The sequence below is a fragment of the Sorex fumeus genome, unplaced genomic scaffold (assembly GCF_029834395.1).
Source record: "Sorex fumeus unplaced genomic scaffold, SorFum_2.1 ptg000122l, whole genome shotgun sequence".
Taxonomy (NCBI): Eukaryota; Metazoa; Chordata; class Mammalia; order Eulipotyphla; family Soricidae; genus Sorex; species Sorex fumeus.
The window spans coordinates 9347434-9368061 of NW_026606179.1; the positions used below are offsets into that span (position 1 = coordinate 9347434).

At 44.5% G+C, this 20628-nt stretch overlaps 1 protein-coding gene and 1 pseudogene across 1 annotated transcript; both read right to left on the bottom strand.

The window, feature by feature from the left end:
- Positions 1-983: 983 nt before the first annotated feature.
- On the bottom strand, positions 984-5798 carry LOC130044512 (vomeronasal type-1 receptor 4-like; annotated as a pseudogene).
- Positions 5799-11248: 5450 nt separating this feature from the next.
- Positions 11249-12214, bottom strand: LOC130044525 (vomeronasal type-1 receptor 4-like). Its single transcript, XM_056137274.1, has one exon. It carries the CDS (start codon positions 12212-12214, stop codon positions 11249-11251), a length of 966 nt encoding a protein of 321 aa, XP_055993249.1.
- Positions 12215-20628: the final 8414 nt, after the last annotated feature.

Genomic DNA, 20628 nt, shown 5'->3' on the forward strand with positions numbered 1-20628 from the left:
GAAGCCGACATGTGCTCTGAGAGGCTCCGTACAGGAAGAGCCTCAGAAGTAGCTTCACCTGCAACTCTCTTCTGGCAGCCTCTCTTTGAGGTCACAGCACCACTGGAAGGATATGGGAGAATCTTCATTCCAAGGGTGTTTCTCTCTGGGTCCTGCTCAGGTGCTTTCATGGGAGCCCTGGTAGTCTTGACATTTATGTCTCTCGGTTGGTGAAAATAAACTTTTGCTGTTGTTGTTGTTGTTTGTTTCGGGGTCACAACAAGTAGTGCTCAATATTCACTTCTAGCTCTGCTAGGAGACATTTCTGGAGAGACTTGGAGGACCATATGGGATGCCAGGGATTTGAACAGAATCCATGTTGATCACATGTGTGGCAGGCACCCTGCCTACTATACTATCCCTCTGGACTGGAAAAATGGTCTTAAAAGTCCAGGATGATCAATGGGATTCCTGATGTTCATGCCAATAATTTGTTGTTGTTTTGCTGTTGCTATTTTTGACACAACCAGCTGTTCACATGGGTGACTCCTGGTTTGGTGCTTGGGAGTCATTCCTGGTGGGGCTCAGGGGACTACGCAGTCCTGGGGATCAAACTCATGCCTCCCTCAGGCAGACTGTGAGCTCCAGTCCACTGATCCATTTTTCTGACCCATATATGTCTTCATGCTTTGATTTATCACTAGCAGGAGTGGAGGGCTTGTGCTTTCTCTCGATTGTCCTCCGGGTAGTAGACCAGGAGAGGGACACGCCTTTCTCAGTCCTTCTGTGTCTCTCAAAAAGTGACTGACCTTAAACTTTCCCTGCAAGCATATATAAAATCTCCGGTTTCCACTGATATTTGAAAAGGAGTTTTAGGTGTTGAGTGAAGTGATCTGGTGTTAGCCTCAGGAGGAGATGCCTAACCCTGCCTGCAGCTCGGAAATGCCTGAGACAGCCGCCCCCTACACAGTAGACCGTTCCAAGGGTGCTCACAGACTCCTCATTCAGTGCTGCAGTTTCATTGCTAGATCTTTATCTTCACTTTCTTCTTGAAATTGGTGTAAAATGCCCTATAGATAGGTCCAAGAGTTAATATAGTGGGTAAAGCACTTACCTTGCAAGCAACATACCTGGTTTTGGTCCCCTGGGCCCCATATGGTCCTCTGAGCACCTCCAGGGAGACTCTTGAGCACAGAGCCAGAAGTAAGTCCTAGGCACCACCAGGTGTGGCCCGAAAATAAAACAAAACAAAAAGTTCTATATACATTTTGGTTCCTTCTCAGACTTAGCTTAGACGTTTTATAGACAATTGACTCTTTTCCCAGAATTAGTCATTCACTTGCCAGAATTCGCTAAGAAACTTCCCACTTCAGCAGCCAGAGATACACCACAAAAGACTCCCCAATGGACCAGCATGATAGTACAGTGGGTATGGTGGTATTTGCATGTGGCCAAAAACCAGGAGTAAGTCCTGAGAATAATCAAATATGGCCCTAACTCCACCCCTCAAAAAAAGGTCAGTTTTTCAATAACCTGTAAATTACAATGCTTTCAGAAGACACAATGATATCTATTAAGCACAGCATAATCTAGAGTTAGAAAAACTTTCTATTCCACAGTTATCATTGGGATACACTATAGCTACACTAGGTTGCATGCTGCCTTGATTTATACTCAACCAAAACTTTCTTATAAGTATAGGAACATTAGAGGCACAACACACTCCTTATAATCCTGAAAATGCCATCTGTAATCCCATCTCTAAAGAAGACTGTAGTCAATGGTTTCGAATTGACAGACCCTAATTACCACTAAGGCAGGATTTCTTTTTTTTTTTTTGAAATTTTATTTATTTATTTATTTATTTATTATTAGTGAAACACCATGAGGTACAGTTATAGACTTACAAATTTTTGTGCTTGGGTTTCAGTTATACAATGATCAAGTATCCATCCCACCACCAGCACCCATCCTCAACTACCACGGGTCCCAGCATCCCTCCAATCCCCCCCACCCCCCATCCCACTCTGCCTCTGTGGCAGGGCATTCCCTTTTGTTCTCTCTCTCTCCTTTTGGGTCCTCCAGTTTGTAAGAGAGGCATTGAGTGGCAATCATGTTTTGTCTATAGTCTACTTTCAGCTTGCATCTCCCACCCTGGGAGGAACCTCCTAACACCCTTTATTTGGTGCTCTTTTCTCTATCTGAGCATCCTTTTCCCCTATCACGTGTGGCTGGCCTCCAAGTCATGGAGCAAGATTCCTGGTACTAATCACTCCTGGGTGTTAGTCTCCCATTTTGTTGCTTTATGTTCCCCAGATGAATGCAATCTTTCTGTGTCTATCCTGCTCTTTCTGACTCATTTTGCTTAACATGATACTTTCCATGTAGTACCACTTGTATGTGAATTTCATGACTTCATTTTTTCTAACAGCTACATAGTACTTCATTGTGTAAATGTACCAAAGTTCCTTTAACCAGTCATCTGTTCTCGGGCACTCAGGTTTTTTCCAGATTCTGGCTATTGTAAAGAGTGTTGCAATGAACAAACAAGTGCAGATGTCACTTCAACTATACTTTTTTGCCTCTCTGGGATATATTCCCAGGAGTGCCTTGGTATATTTTGAATGAAAAAGACAAGTACTGAATCAACCTGTGGGGATCTGAATGGAAGAGCTTCCTGGTATGAATTTCGTGTTTGTCATTATGTAGCTCTCGGTTTTCCATCTCGGTTTTCCTGAGTTCTGCTCAGGGTCAATTTGATAAACCTCTGACCTTCCTGGACATTAGCTAATTGCAGGTGGAGCATTCCTCCCTTGCAGTCACCTGTAAAAGACCCCACTCCTAATCCCACCAAGTTGGTGTTAGATCATCTCAGCATGGGAAATGTGTAGAGAAACAAATATTCGATCTGCTAATACCAGCAGGACATGTAGTCTGTGAACCCAGAGACAGGCTCTAGGGAGCCCCCTCACATACCTGCGGGGTCACGTCTCACACAATCGCTTAGAACATTCCTTCATTTCTGTGCAGAGGGAGACTAGAGATGCAGCTTTGCAGTGGTGACATCTGCCTGGCCTCCAGCAGGTGAGTTGGAGGAATGACTGCCAGCTGTGGTCCCAGCCTCCTGGGCTTGGTAAGGCTGCAGGCCACAGAGTATCTGAGTGTCTGAAGCTGCCCCCTGCCCTGGGCTGAGAGGAGAAAGCAGAAACTGTGCTGCAGCTGAGTGTCCATGGGTCGATTCAGTGCTGTCCTGTCCGCAGAATGGCAGGGGAAGCCACTGAGGAGGGAACCCAAAAGCCACAGTTTCATGTTCATCTCTGGGTCTAGAATGGGCTCCCTCCCAGGCAAGAGAGAACTTTGTTTGCTTTTTTCCCTATTTCTATTTTTTGGCTTTCTGGGTTACACCCCGGCAGTGCTCAGGTGTCACTCATGGCTCTGCACTCAGAAAATACTCCTTATGGTACACGGGGTACCTTATGGGATGCCAGTGATTGAAACTGGTTTGGCTAAGTGAAAGACAAACATCCCACCAGATGTACTCTCACTCCAGCCTGGGAGCTTTGTTTTCTGTGCCTTTGAATGTGCTGGGAGCATCTGTGGTTGCCCTTGAAGTGGGGTTTCCCTGAATGAGCACCTGAAGGGACTCAGGAAGTCACTGGAGAGGAAGATCCTGCAAGCAAGCTGCAGCTTGCTTGAGCTTCCTTCCCACCCCTTGTGGGCCTGCCCGAACAGTTGTATCTCAGTGTCTCCCCACCCTGGAGCCTTCCCTCCCTTCAGTCCATGGGACCAATGAATGGCAAGAAGTCTCACCTTTAGTTAGGACCTGCAAGATTTTCCTAAGATTGAGACAGATTGACAGAGTGGGGGTCATTGGAACTCATGACTCTTGGGTGGGCTACAGTCCCAGGATGTCAGCACAGGTGGAGGTTATACTGTGGAGTTCCTGCTCATGCTTTGTGGACCACGGAAGAGCAAATGCACGAACTATGCAGATGCATAGCTCAGTGCTATGAATAGGAGAGTACTGTGGGTTGGAGAGAGTACAGAGGTGAAAGCCAAGATCCACAAGCAGTGCAAGGTGAGCACAAACCAAGCACTGTTGAGAGAAGACATACCAGCGCTTCCCTCTTCAACAAGAATCATCCAAACAGTCTGAAACATTTTAGAGTATGGGATGTGGCAGCTGCGTATGCCTTGAGATTTCTGTGAAACTGCCAGTATCTTTTTTCATGGTTCATTCTGTTTGTTGTTTTGGGGCCACACCTGGCTAGGTCCATGAGGGGTTGTGTGGTCCTGGGGATTGAATCCTATCTCAGCATGCAGTAAGCACACAGTAGCCATTTGAGGACGCTCCCTGCTCCATAATTTTATATTATTTTTGCAATCAGTTGCCTAATAATGTGTGGTCTACACACAGCAGGCGGCTGATATCAATTTTCACAGTATAGCTAAAAAGTTGTTTTGCAGGTTGGGTTTTCTTTTCTCCTGGGGCCTAAGCCGGCAGTGCTCAGGGCTTACTCCTGGTTCTGTGCTCAGAACATCCACATACGTCCAACCACCATCCATGTTCCGGTGTATGAAGCATAGGGAGAACTTTCAGTATAATGTAGGGTGTAAATGTGCAACAAACCAGAAGAGTTTTGATGAGGTATTTTATTCACAAACACACAGCACTGAGATGTTTGTATTTAAGGCAGTGGAATGAATCTGTTCCTACTGATGTGAATAAGTCACTTCTACATTGGAGAGGGAAAACAATCAGATCCTGGTCTGAGATGACAGTGCTTTGGGCATATTATAGAAAAATAAAAAATATTGTTGTGTTTTCAAAGTGTAGAAATACTGTGTACAGCACTTTTCTGAAGACCCGAGGGGCATCTGTGTCACTGCAGAGCCAGAGAAACTGGAGTGATGGCACCTGAGCACGAAGAAACAAGTGGTGGGGAAACACGCAATGGACAGCACCAGACACATTCACAAGCACCCAGCTGGGACTCGGGGAGAGGCTGAGACACACGTGGAAGATGGAGGAGAGGGCATATAGAGACACAAAGGTGCTGACCAGCACGAGGATGCTGTGGGTGGCCCTGGTCTCGGAGGAATCTACCGGGGTTCTGCTAGTGGTGTGGACATGTTGGACTTGTCTCTTGTGCCTGTCCAACATGTACATCCTGGAGACACTTACTCACACCATGTTGCCCAGAGAACAAAAGTCAGGAGTTATTAGCAATGTGAGAGTGAGCCAGTTCCTTATTTCATCTTGATTAGCGGTATAACAGTACCCAAGATTATTTTTTCTAGTGATATTTTTAATGCTCATTTTACCCATTTTATTTAAAGAATAGGTCCAGATGATCAACGGGTTCAACACCCAGTTCAGCATCAGAGAGGAGTCAAGGCACTTGGGGACTCTGTGCTTGAGCTCGGCCCAGTGTGGAGACTAGGGCTTAGGGTGACCATCTGGAACATACTTAGGAGGCACATGCTGCCCATGGACACCTCTGCCCACTCTGTGGGCGTAGAAAACGGCTTTGCATCCAGAATTCCTCAGGAAATCTTTCACCCCCAAACTTGCTGTGGTCTGGGTGACTCATTTCGAGAGAATCACCAAACAGTTGGTTACAGTCAGGTGTCTGAGAATCAAATCGGTGGGCCTCAACTTGCCCCCCGTGACAGAATGGGAGAGACATAATGAACAGCAGAGAGAAATGTCCCAGGACCTCCATGAGGGTCTGAATGACAAACATCATGCCCACTTCCCAGTGACTGAAGGTTATGCTGCTGGTTTCCAGATGGGTGAAGTCCCTTTTCATGGTCATTATCTCTACGGGCAAATGCTGCATGCCAGCATTACATGGATGATGTGATATAAACACAGCAATCTGTGTTCTTGGTTCCTGTCTTGCTCATAGTATGACCCTCCTCTAGAGAGACTCCATTCCTGACCTGCCATGCCTTAAGAGTGGCTTGTTTGAATGATGATGTGAACAGTGCACATACAGTGGAATTTTACATGATCATAGATTGGACACACACAGAGATCATTCTAAGGAGAAAGATAGGGTCAAACCAGAATCGTTCCTTGTCACCATGCACACATGGCACTCAAGAGAGTGTGCCACGTCTGAGCAGTGCAATTCTATATTCAGCTTTGCCACCCTGGTTCCTCAAGGCGGGGAAGACCAATCATCATTTAGGTATTAGTTTCTTTTATATAATTTTTTTAAATATCCGTGAGATAGAAAGTGTTTATAATTGGGTTTGAGTCATACAATGATCCAACATCCATCCCTCCACCAGTGTAAATTCCCCACCACCAATGTCTCCTGTCACTGTCCCAAAATTCCCCACCACCAATGTCTCCTGTCACTGTCCCACCACCCCCATTCCCCCCCCCCCCCCACACACACAGCCTGCCTAATTGGGAGGCACTTTTCTTCTTTTTCTCTCTCTCCTTTTGTGTACTATGGTTTGCAATACAGGTACTAGGAGTCAGGGTGTCCAGTATTTTTATCAGGAAGAAGATAACGCTGGAATAGCTTTTTTTAACTGGGTGGCAGCTTTGGGGTGTGGATGTGAATGCCAAAGCTTCCAGAAGTATAAGAAGTTGGTCCATCCTGACAGGGTATTAATTTCTTAGCCTCGATCATTAGACTTTAGGTAATCTTCTTTGTTGTCACCAGTTTATGCATTGGACTCATTCTGTGATTCTCGAATTACTGCAGTGGTGTTCTAGGACAGCCTCTGGGTTAGTGCAGTAACCAATTTAGAGTGAAAGCACCTGCCGGGGCTGACAGGGACTTCATCCCTGACAGGAGGTATAATTAAAACCCAATTATTCATTCCACAATGGGCTGGAGCGATAGCACAGCGGTAGGGTGTTTGCCTTACAAGCGGCCAACATGGCCGACCCGAGTTCGATTCCTCCTCCCCTCTCGGAGAGCCTGGCAAGCTACTGAGAGTATCTCGCCCGCACGGCAGAGACTGGCAAGCTACCCATGACATATACGATATGCCAAACACAGTAACAACGAGTCTCATGATGGAGACATTACTGGGCCCACTCGAGCAAATCGATGAACAACGGGAGGACCATGACCGTGATTCATTCAACCCCAATTATTCATTCCTGTCCCTCACTTTGGGTCAACAGTGCCACCAATCACAGCAATGAACAGTATTATCAGTTGGTGACACACCTGCATTGAGATCATAGCTGGAACATATGGAACTTCACTTTTTCACAAAATATTATTTCCAAGAAATGCCTGTTCCTCAGGTCAGACTTGCCTATTCTCATGGCCCTTATTGATATATCATTTTACTTGATGATATCAGTAGAGCCCTGTGCATAGTCTAAAACATAGATACTGAGAACTGTGTGTTGAGCCTGGGAGTGAGATTTTTAAAAGTTAAACCAAGAAACGTGTTACATGGTGCAGGTGAGTCTGACCACGCTGACCGCAAAGCAATACTAGTTGCTTTCATTGCAAGTTCCCTTTCCACTTTGACTGGGGAAGTGTCTCATCCTACTTAGCATAGCATTCATGTTCCCAGGAGGGGAACTGATGCCTTCATGAGAGTCCCTAGGCGAACATTTAAGAGCGTTATTTCTACCCCACTTACTGGCATAAAAACACACTAGTTCTATGAGGACAGCCAGACTCCACTAGGCCCTTTATCGCCTGCAGAGACAGGTTGCAGGCACCATCCCATACCCCTGAAATTGCATTTGCTGAATAGTATCCTGGAGATGGATTTCAGAACATAATCCTTTCACTGCAAATTTGGATTTCATAATGCACAAAAGTAGAGAGAGAATATGGGGAATATTGTTTGCCATGGAGACAGTGGGAGAGTGTGAAAGGGTGGGTATATTGGGGGTGTTGGTGGTGGGAACGTGCACTGGTGGAGGGATGGGTGTTTGATCATGTTGTTTGTAACTCAAACATGGGAGCTTGTAAATATCTCACAGTGATTCAATAAAAAAAAATTCAAAAAAGAATTTCATCTCATCTATTAGATTGGTGGGTAAGTGAAATAGGCCTCTAATAGGAAATTCTTACTGGTGATGTGAATAATGTCTTTGGAGTCTTATTTTGTTTCTGTAACTAGAAATTAATGTGCAGAAAGTGTGAGGCGGGGTGAAAATGCTGTTAAGCTCACAGACTTCCTGAAGCGAGTAAAATGAGATCACCCTCATTTCCCATTCTGTTTGGACCAACTAGTTCCTCCTAGCCCTGACCATGTCTGATGAGGTGGTCTGCATAAGCTTGTTTCCGAGTAAGTTCTAAGAGATTCCTAGGCACTTGGGGATCGTGTTGCTCTCACCCAGTGTCCATACTTTCCCATGATTTTGCACTGAGTCATACAGAGTGGCCTGATGTAAATTTCATGATGTGCGGCCAGAGCAATGGCACAGTGGGGAGGGATTTTGCCTTGCAGGTGGCTGACAAGGGTGCAAGTGCCGAAAATCCCATATGGTCCCCTGAGCACTGCCAGCAGTAATCCTGATTGAAGATCCAGGAGTAATCCCTGAGTATCCGCAGAGGTGACACCACAAGCCATAACTAACTAACTAATTAACTAAATAAATAAATAAATGCCATGACTTTATTCTGTGAATTGCTGGGTCTCTGAATGCCTCCTCAACTTAGCTGATCATTTTGCCATGCTCATATGTTTCAGCATAGTGCCAATCCTGAGTTGAAGATGGAGCATTCGCTTCAGGTAGGGGAGTTTCTGGGGATCTATTACCACCCCCATTTAGCTGTCCATGGTCCCAATGCAAACTGTCGCTTCCTTCACTTCCGTCCATCGGGGGGAGCTGGCAGCTTCCAGGGAGAATGAAATGTTCTCAGTGCTCAAACAACTTTAGGTTGTATGAACTCATGGTAGAAATTTGCCACCATATTTCATGAACAATGAACAAGACGACTAGTTCAAGGTATCACTCTTGGGGCTGGAGAGATTGTACAGCAAGTAGGGACTTGCATTGAATGCAGTTGGCCTGAGTTTGAACCCCAGCACCCCATAAGATCCTCAAAGCCCCACCAGGAGTGACACCTGAGTCAAGAGTCAGTAATAAACTCTGAGCACCAACAGGTGTGATAGAAGGAGGAGAAGGTGGAGCACAATTAGGTAAAGAAAAAAGAAAAAGAGGAAGAGGAGGAAGGGAAGAGAGGTGTAGGAAGAGAATCTTCATTACCCTAAGGCTGTAGACTCTTGTCTGTCTTGGTGCTTGAGGCACCAGTCAAAAAATTTTTTTTTGTTTTGCTTTTTAGGTCACATCCGGCGATGCACAGGGGTTACTCCTGCCTCTGAACTCAGGAATTACACCTGGCAGTACTCGGGGGACCATATGAGATGCTGGGAATTGAACCTGGGTTGGCTGTATGCAAGGCAAACACCCTACTTGCTGTGCTATCGCTCCAGCCCTGAGGCACCAGTCAAATAAATATGAGTTACCAGAAACACGTATCATTGGTTCAGATTAATTCTCACTTTTAAGTTTTGAATGTTTCAAGTTCTGAATTTTAAATTTTGGAATTTTTGGGGGGAGAGGGAAGTTTTTGCTTGGTTTTGGGGCCATACCCAGCAATGCTCAGGGATTACTCCTGATGATGCTCTGGGGACCATATGAATGATGGAGATCAAACCCCGGTCAGATCCATGCAAGAAAAAAAATGCCTTTCCTGCCATACTGTCTCTTCACTCCCAAGTTTTGAAGATTTGAATGCTTTCCGTTTTGAATTCTTCAAGTTCCGAATCTGATTCATGTTATTTTAAGCAACATTACATCAATATTTGGGGTTTGGAGAGATAGCTCAGGGGACTGAAGCACAGGCTTTGCATTCAAGAGGCCTGAATTCCATTCCTAGCACCATAGGGTGCCATGAGCACTGCCAGGAGTGAACCCCAACACAGTACCGGGAGTTGCTCCTGAGCCCACCAGGTGAGGCCAAAACACACACAAAAAAACACAAATAGTAATATTTCCCAAATCAGCATCCATTTTGCTGGCATAAGTCCAAAGGTTATGATGTCCTAATTGGCACACTGGAAACATCTTCCTTTTGTCATTGGTTATTTATAACTCCTTAGAGCTAATGACAAACCACCTCAACATTCTTCCTCACGTTGAATCAGGAGCGTGTACCCAGAGAGCCTGCTTTTAGAACATTGCCAATTGGCATAATTGCCCAGTATAGAAAAAAAAGACGTTGTGCAGTTTAAAACCAGCAGTAGCAACTGCCTTGCTCCAAGACACTAGATATGTATCTATGGTGAGGGGCTGGGACGCGGTGGGGTCACATCCAGTGGTGCTCAGGGACTACGCCTGTCACAGTGCTCAAGATCTCTCCCTGAAAGCCTTGGGGAACCATGTGGTTACAAGGAATTGAACTTGGGGCTCCTGCATGCAGAGCATGAGCCCAGCCCTTGGAGCTTGTCCCCGGCTGATACTGTCTAGAGTGAGGGGCTCTGCCCTGTGGTGACCTGGGGTTTCCCCACATCACGAGGGGAGCTACATCTGCTGCTTCGGCTTGATTCGGGGCCCCAACATATGGTGAAGATATTCTACCACTCAACACTCTCCCAGCCCAGAGACACAGTATTTTGTGTATTTGTTGATCCCTTGTACACTTAAATAATCAGCAGCCTGTCTTGTTCTCCTCTTTGTCACAATAAGCTAGCATGTAAGCATGTCAAAATGAGCATATGACAACCCGAAGCATGCCCAGCTCTCCAGGGCATTCATTCAGGCTGGGAGATCATCTACGATGGAATAGTGGAAACTCATACTGGACCACAATATCTACACTCCAAAGCGAAGTTGGTATCTCCCGGGCCACTCCACTAACCTGCGGGTTCATTTCCCCTTTAGTTCTGTGAATGATCATTTCACAGACACATCCTCGCAAGGGGGGCCATCAGAGAAGCCCCATGTTAGAGAAGAGAAAGTCTGAATCGCCGTACTGAATTTCACACACCACAAATAATTCCCGATTGTATCTGATTGTTTTATGCCCTAAAGTCTTCAATGCATAGACTGAGCTTCTCCACTGGAAACAGTCATAGCATTTGAAGAATCAGAATGTCTGCATAATCAAGACATGAAGTTTCACTTCTGATGTGACTCTTTTGATTGTTTCCTTTTGAGGGCAAAGTTCCCAGAATTTTTAAACAGATCCTGACTCTTTCCTAGTCCTTAGGTCTCTGAAGAAGAGGAGTGAATAAACAACTTCAGAGAAAGAAGGAAGCATGTGACTTAATCTTTTCTGATGATACGAGGGGCACATGTGTCACAGCAGGGCCCAATGATACTGGGGAGATGGCGCATGAGCACAAAGGGGCAGACAGTGGGGAAGCAAGCAGCAGACAGCGCAGAGGTGTTCACCAGCACCCAGCTGGGACTTGGGGAAAGGACGAGATACACGTGGAAGATGGAGGAGAGGGCGTACAAGGACACAAAGACACTGAGCAGCACAAGGATGCTGTGGGTGGCCCTAGTCTCTGGGGACTCTGTGGGGGTGCCATGAGTGGTGTGAATGTGTTGGACTTGTTTCTTGTGCCTGTACAGAATGGACACCATGGAGACACTGGCCCACACCATGATGCCCAGAGAGCAGAAGTCAGGGAATGACAACACTGTTATATAGATATAGGCTGAGATTTCATAATGAAAAGAGGCAAAACAGTATCCCAAATCTCTTTGTCCTGTGATGTTTTTTCTGCCCAATCTGTCAGTTATGCTCACAGTGACCATAACATTGATCAACAGATTCAGTACCCAGTTCAGCATCAAAGAGGAGTCAAGATACTTTGCGGCTCTGTTCTTGAGCTCAGCCCAACGTGGGGTCCAGGGCCTGAGGGTGACCATCTGGAAGACACTCAGGAGGCAAGTGCTGCCTGTGGACACACCTCTGCCCATTCTGTGGGTGTAGAAAATGACTTTGCACCCAGCATCCCCCAAGAAATCTTCCAGACCCAAACTTGCTGTTGTCTGGGTGACTCCTTTTGAGAGAATCACCAAGCAGTTGGCTACGGTCAGGTGTCTAAGAATCAAATCTGTGGGCCTCAACCTAGCCCCTGTGAATGAACGAGAGACATATTGAAGCAACAGAGAGAAATTCCCCAGGACCCCCACGAAGGTCTGAATGAGAAACATCATGCCCACTGCCCAGTGGCTAGAGGTCATGCTGCTGGTTTCCAGACTGGAGACATTCTTCTTCATGGTCAAAATTCCTGTGTGCAAACAGAGACCAGCGTTACATGGCTTATGTGACCGTAATGTAATATGCAGTGTACTTCTGGCTTCTATTGAAAATGTTACTAATATTGAATTTTAAGAGACCTCCCATCCTTAATCATATCAGCCTTTAAAAATTTTGCCATGTAAATCAGAGGAGGGCAGGTTGGCCTGTGTCTGCTCAAGCAGAACCCCCAGCAGCCACTTGTTTCCACAATCCAAAATCGCTGCCATAATCTCCGACTTGACTCCACAGTCTCAGGATGTACTTCATGAAGATATAATCTGATTAAAATTTTGGTATGCGGGTTTTGTGACCGAAATCTCCAGGCTTACTTGGGGTTCGAATAGGCTACTCCCCTCCACCTCCCTGTACTTCCAGAAGCCTCGGAAATCACATCCACACTGTAAAACTGCCACCTAATCGAAATGCTACTCCAGCCTTACTGTCCGAATAAAAATACCGAATGCCCTGAACAAACACCATGACATCTTAACACGTGTATTGATAACCATAATGCATACAAGGAAAAGGAGAGAGAGAGCAGGAAGGAAAATGCCTTCCATACAAGGAGGCTAGGTGAAGGGGGTGGGGGGCTGGGGGATGGTGGTGTGGACACAGGGGGCATTGGTGGTGGGAAGTGTGCACTGGTGGAGGTATGGGTGCTGGTACATTGTATGCGTGAAACCCAATTATGAAAAAAATTTGTAATGGTCTATTTCGTGAATATCTAATAGAAAAAAATTTTTTATAAAAGTAATGTGGATTCTGGTAATATATCCCGAGGATGCAAAAAAGCACATTAGAAATGACATCTGTACCTATATATTCATTGCAGCACTGTTCACAATAGCCAAAATCTGGAAACAACCCAAGTGCCCTGGAACAGATGACTGGTTAAAGAAACTTTGGTACATCTACACAATGGAATACTATGCAGCTGTCAGGAGAGATGAAGCCATGAACTTTGCTTATAAATGGATAGGCATGGAGAGTATCATGCTAAGTGAAATGAGTCAGAAAGAGAGGGACAGACATAGAAGTATTTTATACTCATTTGTGGAGTATAAAATAATATAACATGAGACTGACACCTAACGATAGTAGATACACGGGACAGATAGATTGCTCCATAACTGGAAGCCTGCCTCATGAGCAAAGGGGAGAAGGCAGCTAGAATAGAGAAGTGATCACTAAGAGAAAGATGGCGGGAAGAATTGGTCTGGATGGAAGATGTGTGCTGAAAGAAGATAAAGGACCAAACATGATGACCTCTCAGGATCTGTATTGCAAACCATAATGCCCAAAAGTAGAGAGAGATTATGGGGAATCATGTCTGCCATGGAGGCAGGGGGAGGGTGGGAAAGGGGGAGTATACCGGGGATATTGGTGGTGGGAATGTGCACTGGAGGAGGGATGGGTGTTTGATTATTGTATGATTGTAACCCAAACATGAAAGCTTGTAACTATCTCACGGTGATTCAACAAAATTTTTAAAAAAATTTAAAAAATAAAAAAAATAAAAATTAATGTGGAGTCATAGCCTGCTCAATCAGCTTAGTCATTGGCTTAATAAATAGCAGTACTCTTAAATTAAAAAATGTGTTAACTTAAGAAAAAATAACTGGCTGCTTGTATATATACTGCTAAAAATTATCACTGCATATTCTTCAGACTGGTCAGTATTTTTATATAAAATCTTTTATCCAATTTTTTTCCTGTTCTAGAAAAAAATTTGCCATGTATCATGATAGAAACATTAGACCAGTGAGAACTTTGAATGTTCATAATGCTGTCATCTATACTCAGGTCATTTTAAAGATGAAAATGAAAATAGCCCAGGAACCACCTCCGCCACCATATAAGTTTATTTACCGGCTGTGTTTCAGAGACTCATAGATAAATCTCGAAAGAGATAAACTAGCCACAAAAATTTCTCAGACATATCCCAGTTCAAAATTGAACTCCAGCAGTATCCCCCACTGAAATATTCTGGATTTCCTGGAGCATACGGCCACAACGTTGAGGCCTCTCAACATCGTCAAAGTCTCCAACACAGACAGTTCAGTAGGAGCATGCCAGATCGGACGGGATATGATATGAAAGCCAACCAGTCTCAGCTTACACAAACACGAACACAGAAAGGTTCACGTGTAGCATTTTGTAATTCCTCAGACAAGGACTTACTGAGAGAATGAACAATTTTCACTAATTTTCTTCTAAGGAAATATTTTTGATCATTCCATTACCCATGTGTTGATAACAACTATAGAAAATAAATTATTTGGGGTTCCTTGGGGGACAGGCCTTGAGCTGTGCCTGGGGCCATGGAGATAGTGATGGAGGGAAGGTGACTGACAGTGGAATTGGTGTTGGATAGTGGATGCCCGTAGTAAATCATCATGAACAGCTTTGTAAAGCATAGTGTTGGAAAAGGAGTGGAATAATTATAGTAAATCAAAATATTCAGTCACTTCTCAAGCTGCAAATAATGCAGAGGAGCAAAGCACCAGGGCTTATTGCAAAGATCCATTTCTTGTCTAGTTATCCACACACTCTGTGCATACAATTCATATGATTCTAATAGATTTCAAATTCCACATAAAATGTCTAAGTTTATTGCTGCACAAAGACAAAGACAGGGTCCGGAGTGATAGCACAGTGGGTAGAGCATTTGCCTTGCAGGCAGCCGAACCAGATTAGATCCCAACACCCCTTATGGTCCCCTGAGCACTACCAGGAGTGATTCCTGAGTGCAGAGGCATGATTATCCCCTAAGACTCACTGAGTTTGACCAAAAAGTGAAAAAAAAAGCTGCTGCCCTGACCAACTTTACTTAAAGAACACCACATTGATAAAATACTACAAAGAGTTTATTGCTGCTCTACTAGGATTAGGGCTACAATTTCACAAGTCAGTGTGGTACAACATCACAAGTTACAGAAACTGAACAGTGATGACCCAGCTTTGGTCACACTTGCCTTAGAAGGCATGAAAATTTAGACTTTGATATAATGTTATCACTGTCACTGTCACTATCCTCCCCATTGTTCATCGATTGTAACATTGTGAGACTTGTTGTTACTGTGTTTGGCATATCGAATATGTCACAGGTAGCTTCCCAGGCTTTGCCCTGAGGGCAAGATACGCTTGGTAGCTTGCTGGGCTCTCTGAGAGGGGTGGAGGAATCAAAGGCAGAGGAATCAAACTCAGGTTGGCCAGGTGCAAGGCAAATGCCCTACCCACTGTGCTATCGCTCCAGCCCATATAATGTTATAGGAATAAAAACTTATTTCTGTTTTCGCAGCATATACTTATCTATTCATACTCAAGTCTGCAGAAATGATGATCCATGTGGCAAGATCTTGAAATTCTGTGATTGACAAAGAATGTGGATGCAGAGATGTGTGTGTTGTTAGGATTGATGAAAAATATTTTTTATTTGGTCTTTTTTAGGTTTTGGGGGAGCCACACCCGACAGTGCTCAGGCCTTGCTCCTGGCTCTGCACTCAGTGATCACTCCTGGAAAGATTCAGGGTGCCCTATGGAGTGCTGGGATCTGCATTCTACAGCGTGCAAGGCCAGTACCTTATCTGTGTCCTATTGCTTCTACAAGGATAATAAAATATTTGAAAGCAAAAAAGAATCACATCAAAAATAGTTTAAAATGATCATACTAGACAGGAACTGAGTGCTGAAAGTAGGTAAATGACAACCTTTCAGTATCTGTATTGCGAACTATAATGCCCAAGGGGTTGGGAGTGAGAGAGAGAGAGAGAAGAGAGGGAGGTAGAGAGAGAGAAAGAAGGAGAGAAGTTCCTGCCTTTGAGTCAGGCTAGAGGTGGGTGGGGTGATGGGAAGGACATTGGGAACACTGGTGGTACTGGGAAATGTATACTGCAAGGGGGGAATGGGTGCTGAAACACTGTGTGAATGAAACCTAATCATGAACAGCTTTGTAAGGGTCTATCTCACAGTGATTCAATTAAAAAATTAAAAATTAAGACAATCACACATTGAGTGACAGATGCTGTTGGTAACAGGAACACATGTTTGACTTTTCTTTAGGGGGCCACATCCAGTGATGCTCAGGGCCTACTCCTGGCTCTGCACTCAGGGACCACTCCTGGAGGACTTGGGGAGACCAGATGAGATGCTGGGGATCAAAGCCACGTCAGCTACGTGAAAGACAAGCACCCTACCTGCTGACTATCACTTCAGCCCCAGAGTTAGCTTTTAAAAATACTTCTCCAGGGGCCTGAGTGATAGTACTTTGGGTAGGATGCTTGTCTTACATGGAGTTGACACAGGTTTGACATCCAGCAATCCATATGGTCTGTGAGTCCACTAGGATTAAAGCCCTGGGCATCACCAGGTATATCCCCCAAAAAACACTTCTCCAGTCTTCTCAGGGTGGGTTTATAGGGGCTTTATGGATCATGTCCAGAGATGTTCAGGGATTACTCCTGGCTCTGCACTCAGGAATTTCTCCTGGCGGAGATTGGGGGACCACATAGGATGGTGGGGATCAAACCTGGGTGGGCTGTGTGCAAAGCCCTACCCACTCTACTATCACTTTGCCCCCTTTTCTAGCCATTCACTGAAAAATATGCTCAGCTTGATCACCGCTGACAGGTTGAGATTGGATGATCTCTTTCTGATGTGCATCAGAATGCAGAGATAATAAAATAACTTTTATGCTGTGAAAACACCAGTCTGAGCTTTGGTTTTCAACAGCATCACGTGGTCCCACTAGATCCCTCCGCTTCTTTCTTACAAGCATGGGTGGTTTACAGGCACTCTCTGGATAATCCCAGCAACCTCCCTCGCTATTTGCATAAATTATATCGCATTAAAGAAATGTCACCCTTAAGCACCTGCACTCAGAGTTCATTCCCACTGGTTTAAGCAATAGCACAGCAGTAAGATCGACACAGAACTGATGAAACGCTCTCACAGATGACCTATTGTGTGGATGCCCCCCTTCCCTCCACAATCTGAGCTCATAATCCACAATCGTCTCATCTTCTAACTGCTTTCTAGACTCACTACTAGAACAGTTTCCGCCTGCAAGAATTCTTATACGGACATGATCACTTACCCAGTCTGGGATGTGCTTCCATCCTTATAGACTCTGCTCTCAGTCTGACACAGAACACCCAGGAATCACAGCCAAGGGCACCAGGACTGGTGAGTGTGTGTGTGTGTGTGCGCTTATTGTGTGCATGGGTTGTGTGTTTAATGGACTTGCCAGACCCTGATATGGGTTTGGGGTGTAGTGATCTCATCTCCCTGTTGAGCTGTAATTATTCTTTCATCGGAGTGTCAGTGACAGGAAAGGGCAGCTTGGGGACCAGGGAATTCGTAAGCACCCATGACTGATAACAATTACACACTTCCAGTTAGCATCTCCAAAGAGACCTTGGTCAAGTTTACAAGAACTTCCTGGTACAACTGGGAGCTCGTTTAGAGGAAGTTGAACTTTGGTTGTGTTTCGGAAGAGTAAAAACTTTATTGTCCCACTGGAATCTACTGCATCCTATTCTTCTGCTGAACACAGTCTTCAGTGACTTCTGCTTTTAACCAGCAAGAGATTTGGTATCTGACAAAGTCCCTGATAAAGTTATTCAATATGATAAGACAAAAGAATGACACTAAAACCTCTGATGTAGTCTTAGATTTATTAGTGGGGATCTCTGGGCCCTCTTGCTTAAGTGACCACTAGTCTGTTCGTTTGATTGTTCCAATCTCATTGTTAATCATATTATTTAAAGCATACAACTTAGTTAACACACACATACATGGTGAAATTCAAAAATAAATTTAGCTAACATCCATCACCTTACTTAGTTACTGGCATTCTTGTTTGTTTGTTTGTTTGAGAGATCATACCTGTCAGTGCTCAGGGCTTTGTCATGGCTTTTTACTCAGGAATGACTTCCTGTGAAGCTTGGGAGACCATATGTGGTGCCAGGGATCAAACCCAGGTCAACAGCATGCAAGGCAAGCACACTACCAGCTATACTATCACTCCAGTCACTAGAGTTTTTGTTTTTATTTAACACAATTGTACCCTTTAGAATTCAGTGGAGTGTAGAATAGAGTGATATAGGGCAGAAAGTAAGATATTTCTCTTTAATGCAGCCCATGTGTATGTGTGTATGTGCACAAATACACAAGTACATGATTCAATCCATGGCATGTGGTTTCCTAAGTACCACCAGGAGTCATTCCTGAGCACACAGCCAGAAACAGCCTCAGGCATGCGGGTCCCGGAGCTGAGGTCTCCAAGCCTACTCTGGGACTGGGACTTCTCCACCTAGACCCTCCATCTTCCAGTAGGTGGGCGTCGTACCCACCAGCTGCCGCCAGCGCCAGGTTGGTCCCCATCAACGGCCAAGATGCAGCGACTATAAAACCCAGCTCCCGGAAGCACACGGCCGCATTTGCGGCCGTATGACATCTTATTATCTTATTTTCCTTTGGAGAACCTGGCAGGCTACCAAAAGTATTCTGCCCGCATGGCAGTCTGGCAAACTTCCTGTGTCGTATTCAATATGCCAAATACTAGTGACAATGATGGGTCTCATTCTCCTAATCCTGAAAGAGCATTGAAATGGCTCTTTTAAAATCTCATGGCTAGGAAGAGGGAGAAGTTACTGGTGCCTGCTCGAGGAAGTTGATGAACAACAGGATGATCGTGATCGTGATGAATTTTGAAGATTTTTTTATATGTGATTTGGAAGCATCTTTTTCTGTTTCATGTACTTGTCTTTCAATGTTGGTTATGGTTTCCTTTGTTGTGTAGAAGCTTTATAGCTTGATGAGATCCCCTTTATTTTGCTTTTCCCTTGATGTTGGAGATTAATCTATAAAAATAACACTAAGATTGACATTGACAGAAAAAAAGATTTTTTTCCCTTATAATTGACTTCAAGCTGTATATCATTATGGTCTACATCGCTTGATATTGTTTCAATTTTCTTAAACCTATTGTGGATTATTGATGCCTTCAAAGATCTATGTTGGTATATATAGCACAAGTAACAGAACCAAATACTGCTGTTGAATGTTCTGCTAAGTCCTTCTGCTTAGCATGCATTTTAAGTCCAAAATCAATAAGTTCCTTATTGATTTTCTGTCTGGATTATCTATTCAGGGTGCAGGACTGGCTTCAGCACCAATTATTTTGTTGTCTATTTCTTCATTCAGTGGGGTCCATTAGAAGTTGCTCTGCACGTGCAGGTAGCCTGAGAGTGTGGGGGTACATTTTCATAAATATGTTCTCCTCCTTTAATTGCTTTGTATTTTTAAAATAAATTCATTAATAAGGAGCCATGATTGACAAGGTTATTCATAGTTGAGTTTCAGGTTTACAATATCACAACACTAATTGTATCCCCAGTGTCAACTTCCCTCCACCTCTGTGCCCAGGTTTCCCCCCACACCACAGCTTTCCTCCTTAACAGACATATTTTTTCTTTCTGAATCACACCCGGTGATGCCCAAGTGTTACTCCTGACTCTGCACTCAGGAATTACTCCTGGTGGAGCTCGGTACACTATATGGGATGCTGAAGATTGAACCAGGGTCAGCCACATGCAAGGCAAATGCCCAACCTGTTGTACTATTGCTCCTCAGGCACATTTTTAGGTTGGTTTTGGCTTTCAGCCATTGACTCTGTGATTTAGAAACATCATATACTATGATTCTACCCCACAGATATTTATGTCTGAGGCCCCACCCTGCCCTTGTTACTTCCATCCTCCTGTCCCTTCCCCTCCCTTTCTTCCCTTTGCTGTCCTTCTCATTTCTATCTGCCAGGGCCTGAAAACCCCTTTCTGATGTTGCACATTCCCTCCCCCCATGAGTAATAGGAAACAGTGTTCATCTTTCCCTTTCTGTTCTCGTGACACTTTTGGCCAGTCCAAGAGTCAATTTGCTTGGTGACATGTTCCTGCAGAATTCACTGTCCTTGACCCTCCACATTCATTGGTATTGAACCGTACAAATGAGCTGTTATTATCTAAAGCATGTCACTGGCTTTAACATCCTCTCTTAATATTGTCACATTGCACTAGCTTATCATGAACTTTGTCAAATTCCAAGTTTTAGACTGTAAAGGAAGAGATGGTCTGCATCCAGGGAGAGAAATTCCTAAAGAATTTGTATCCAGAAGTACAACTTGACCCAGCACAGAATCCAGACAGCCAAAGAACTTTCCAACAGGCCAGGCAATCTCCACACTTTCAATTTCTCTGAAGAAAGAGATGCTTTTTCCTCCAGGACAACCCAGAATGACCCCTACTGCAGGCCATTGTCTCCATGGCAGCACCAGCTAGAAGGCTGCAGTGTCAGTCATTGACATTTGGCATTTTATTTTTCTAGGCCTACTTGA

What these genes read in the sequence shown, in the direction of transcription:
- LOC130044525 (XM_056137274.1), bottom strand. Translation starts at nt 12,214, where the DNA reads ATGAAGAAGAATGTCTCCAGTCTGGAAACCAGCAGCATGACCTCTAGC.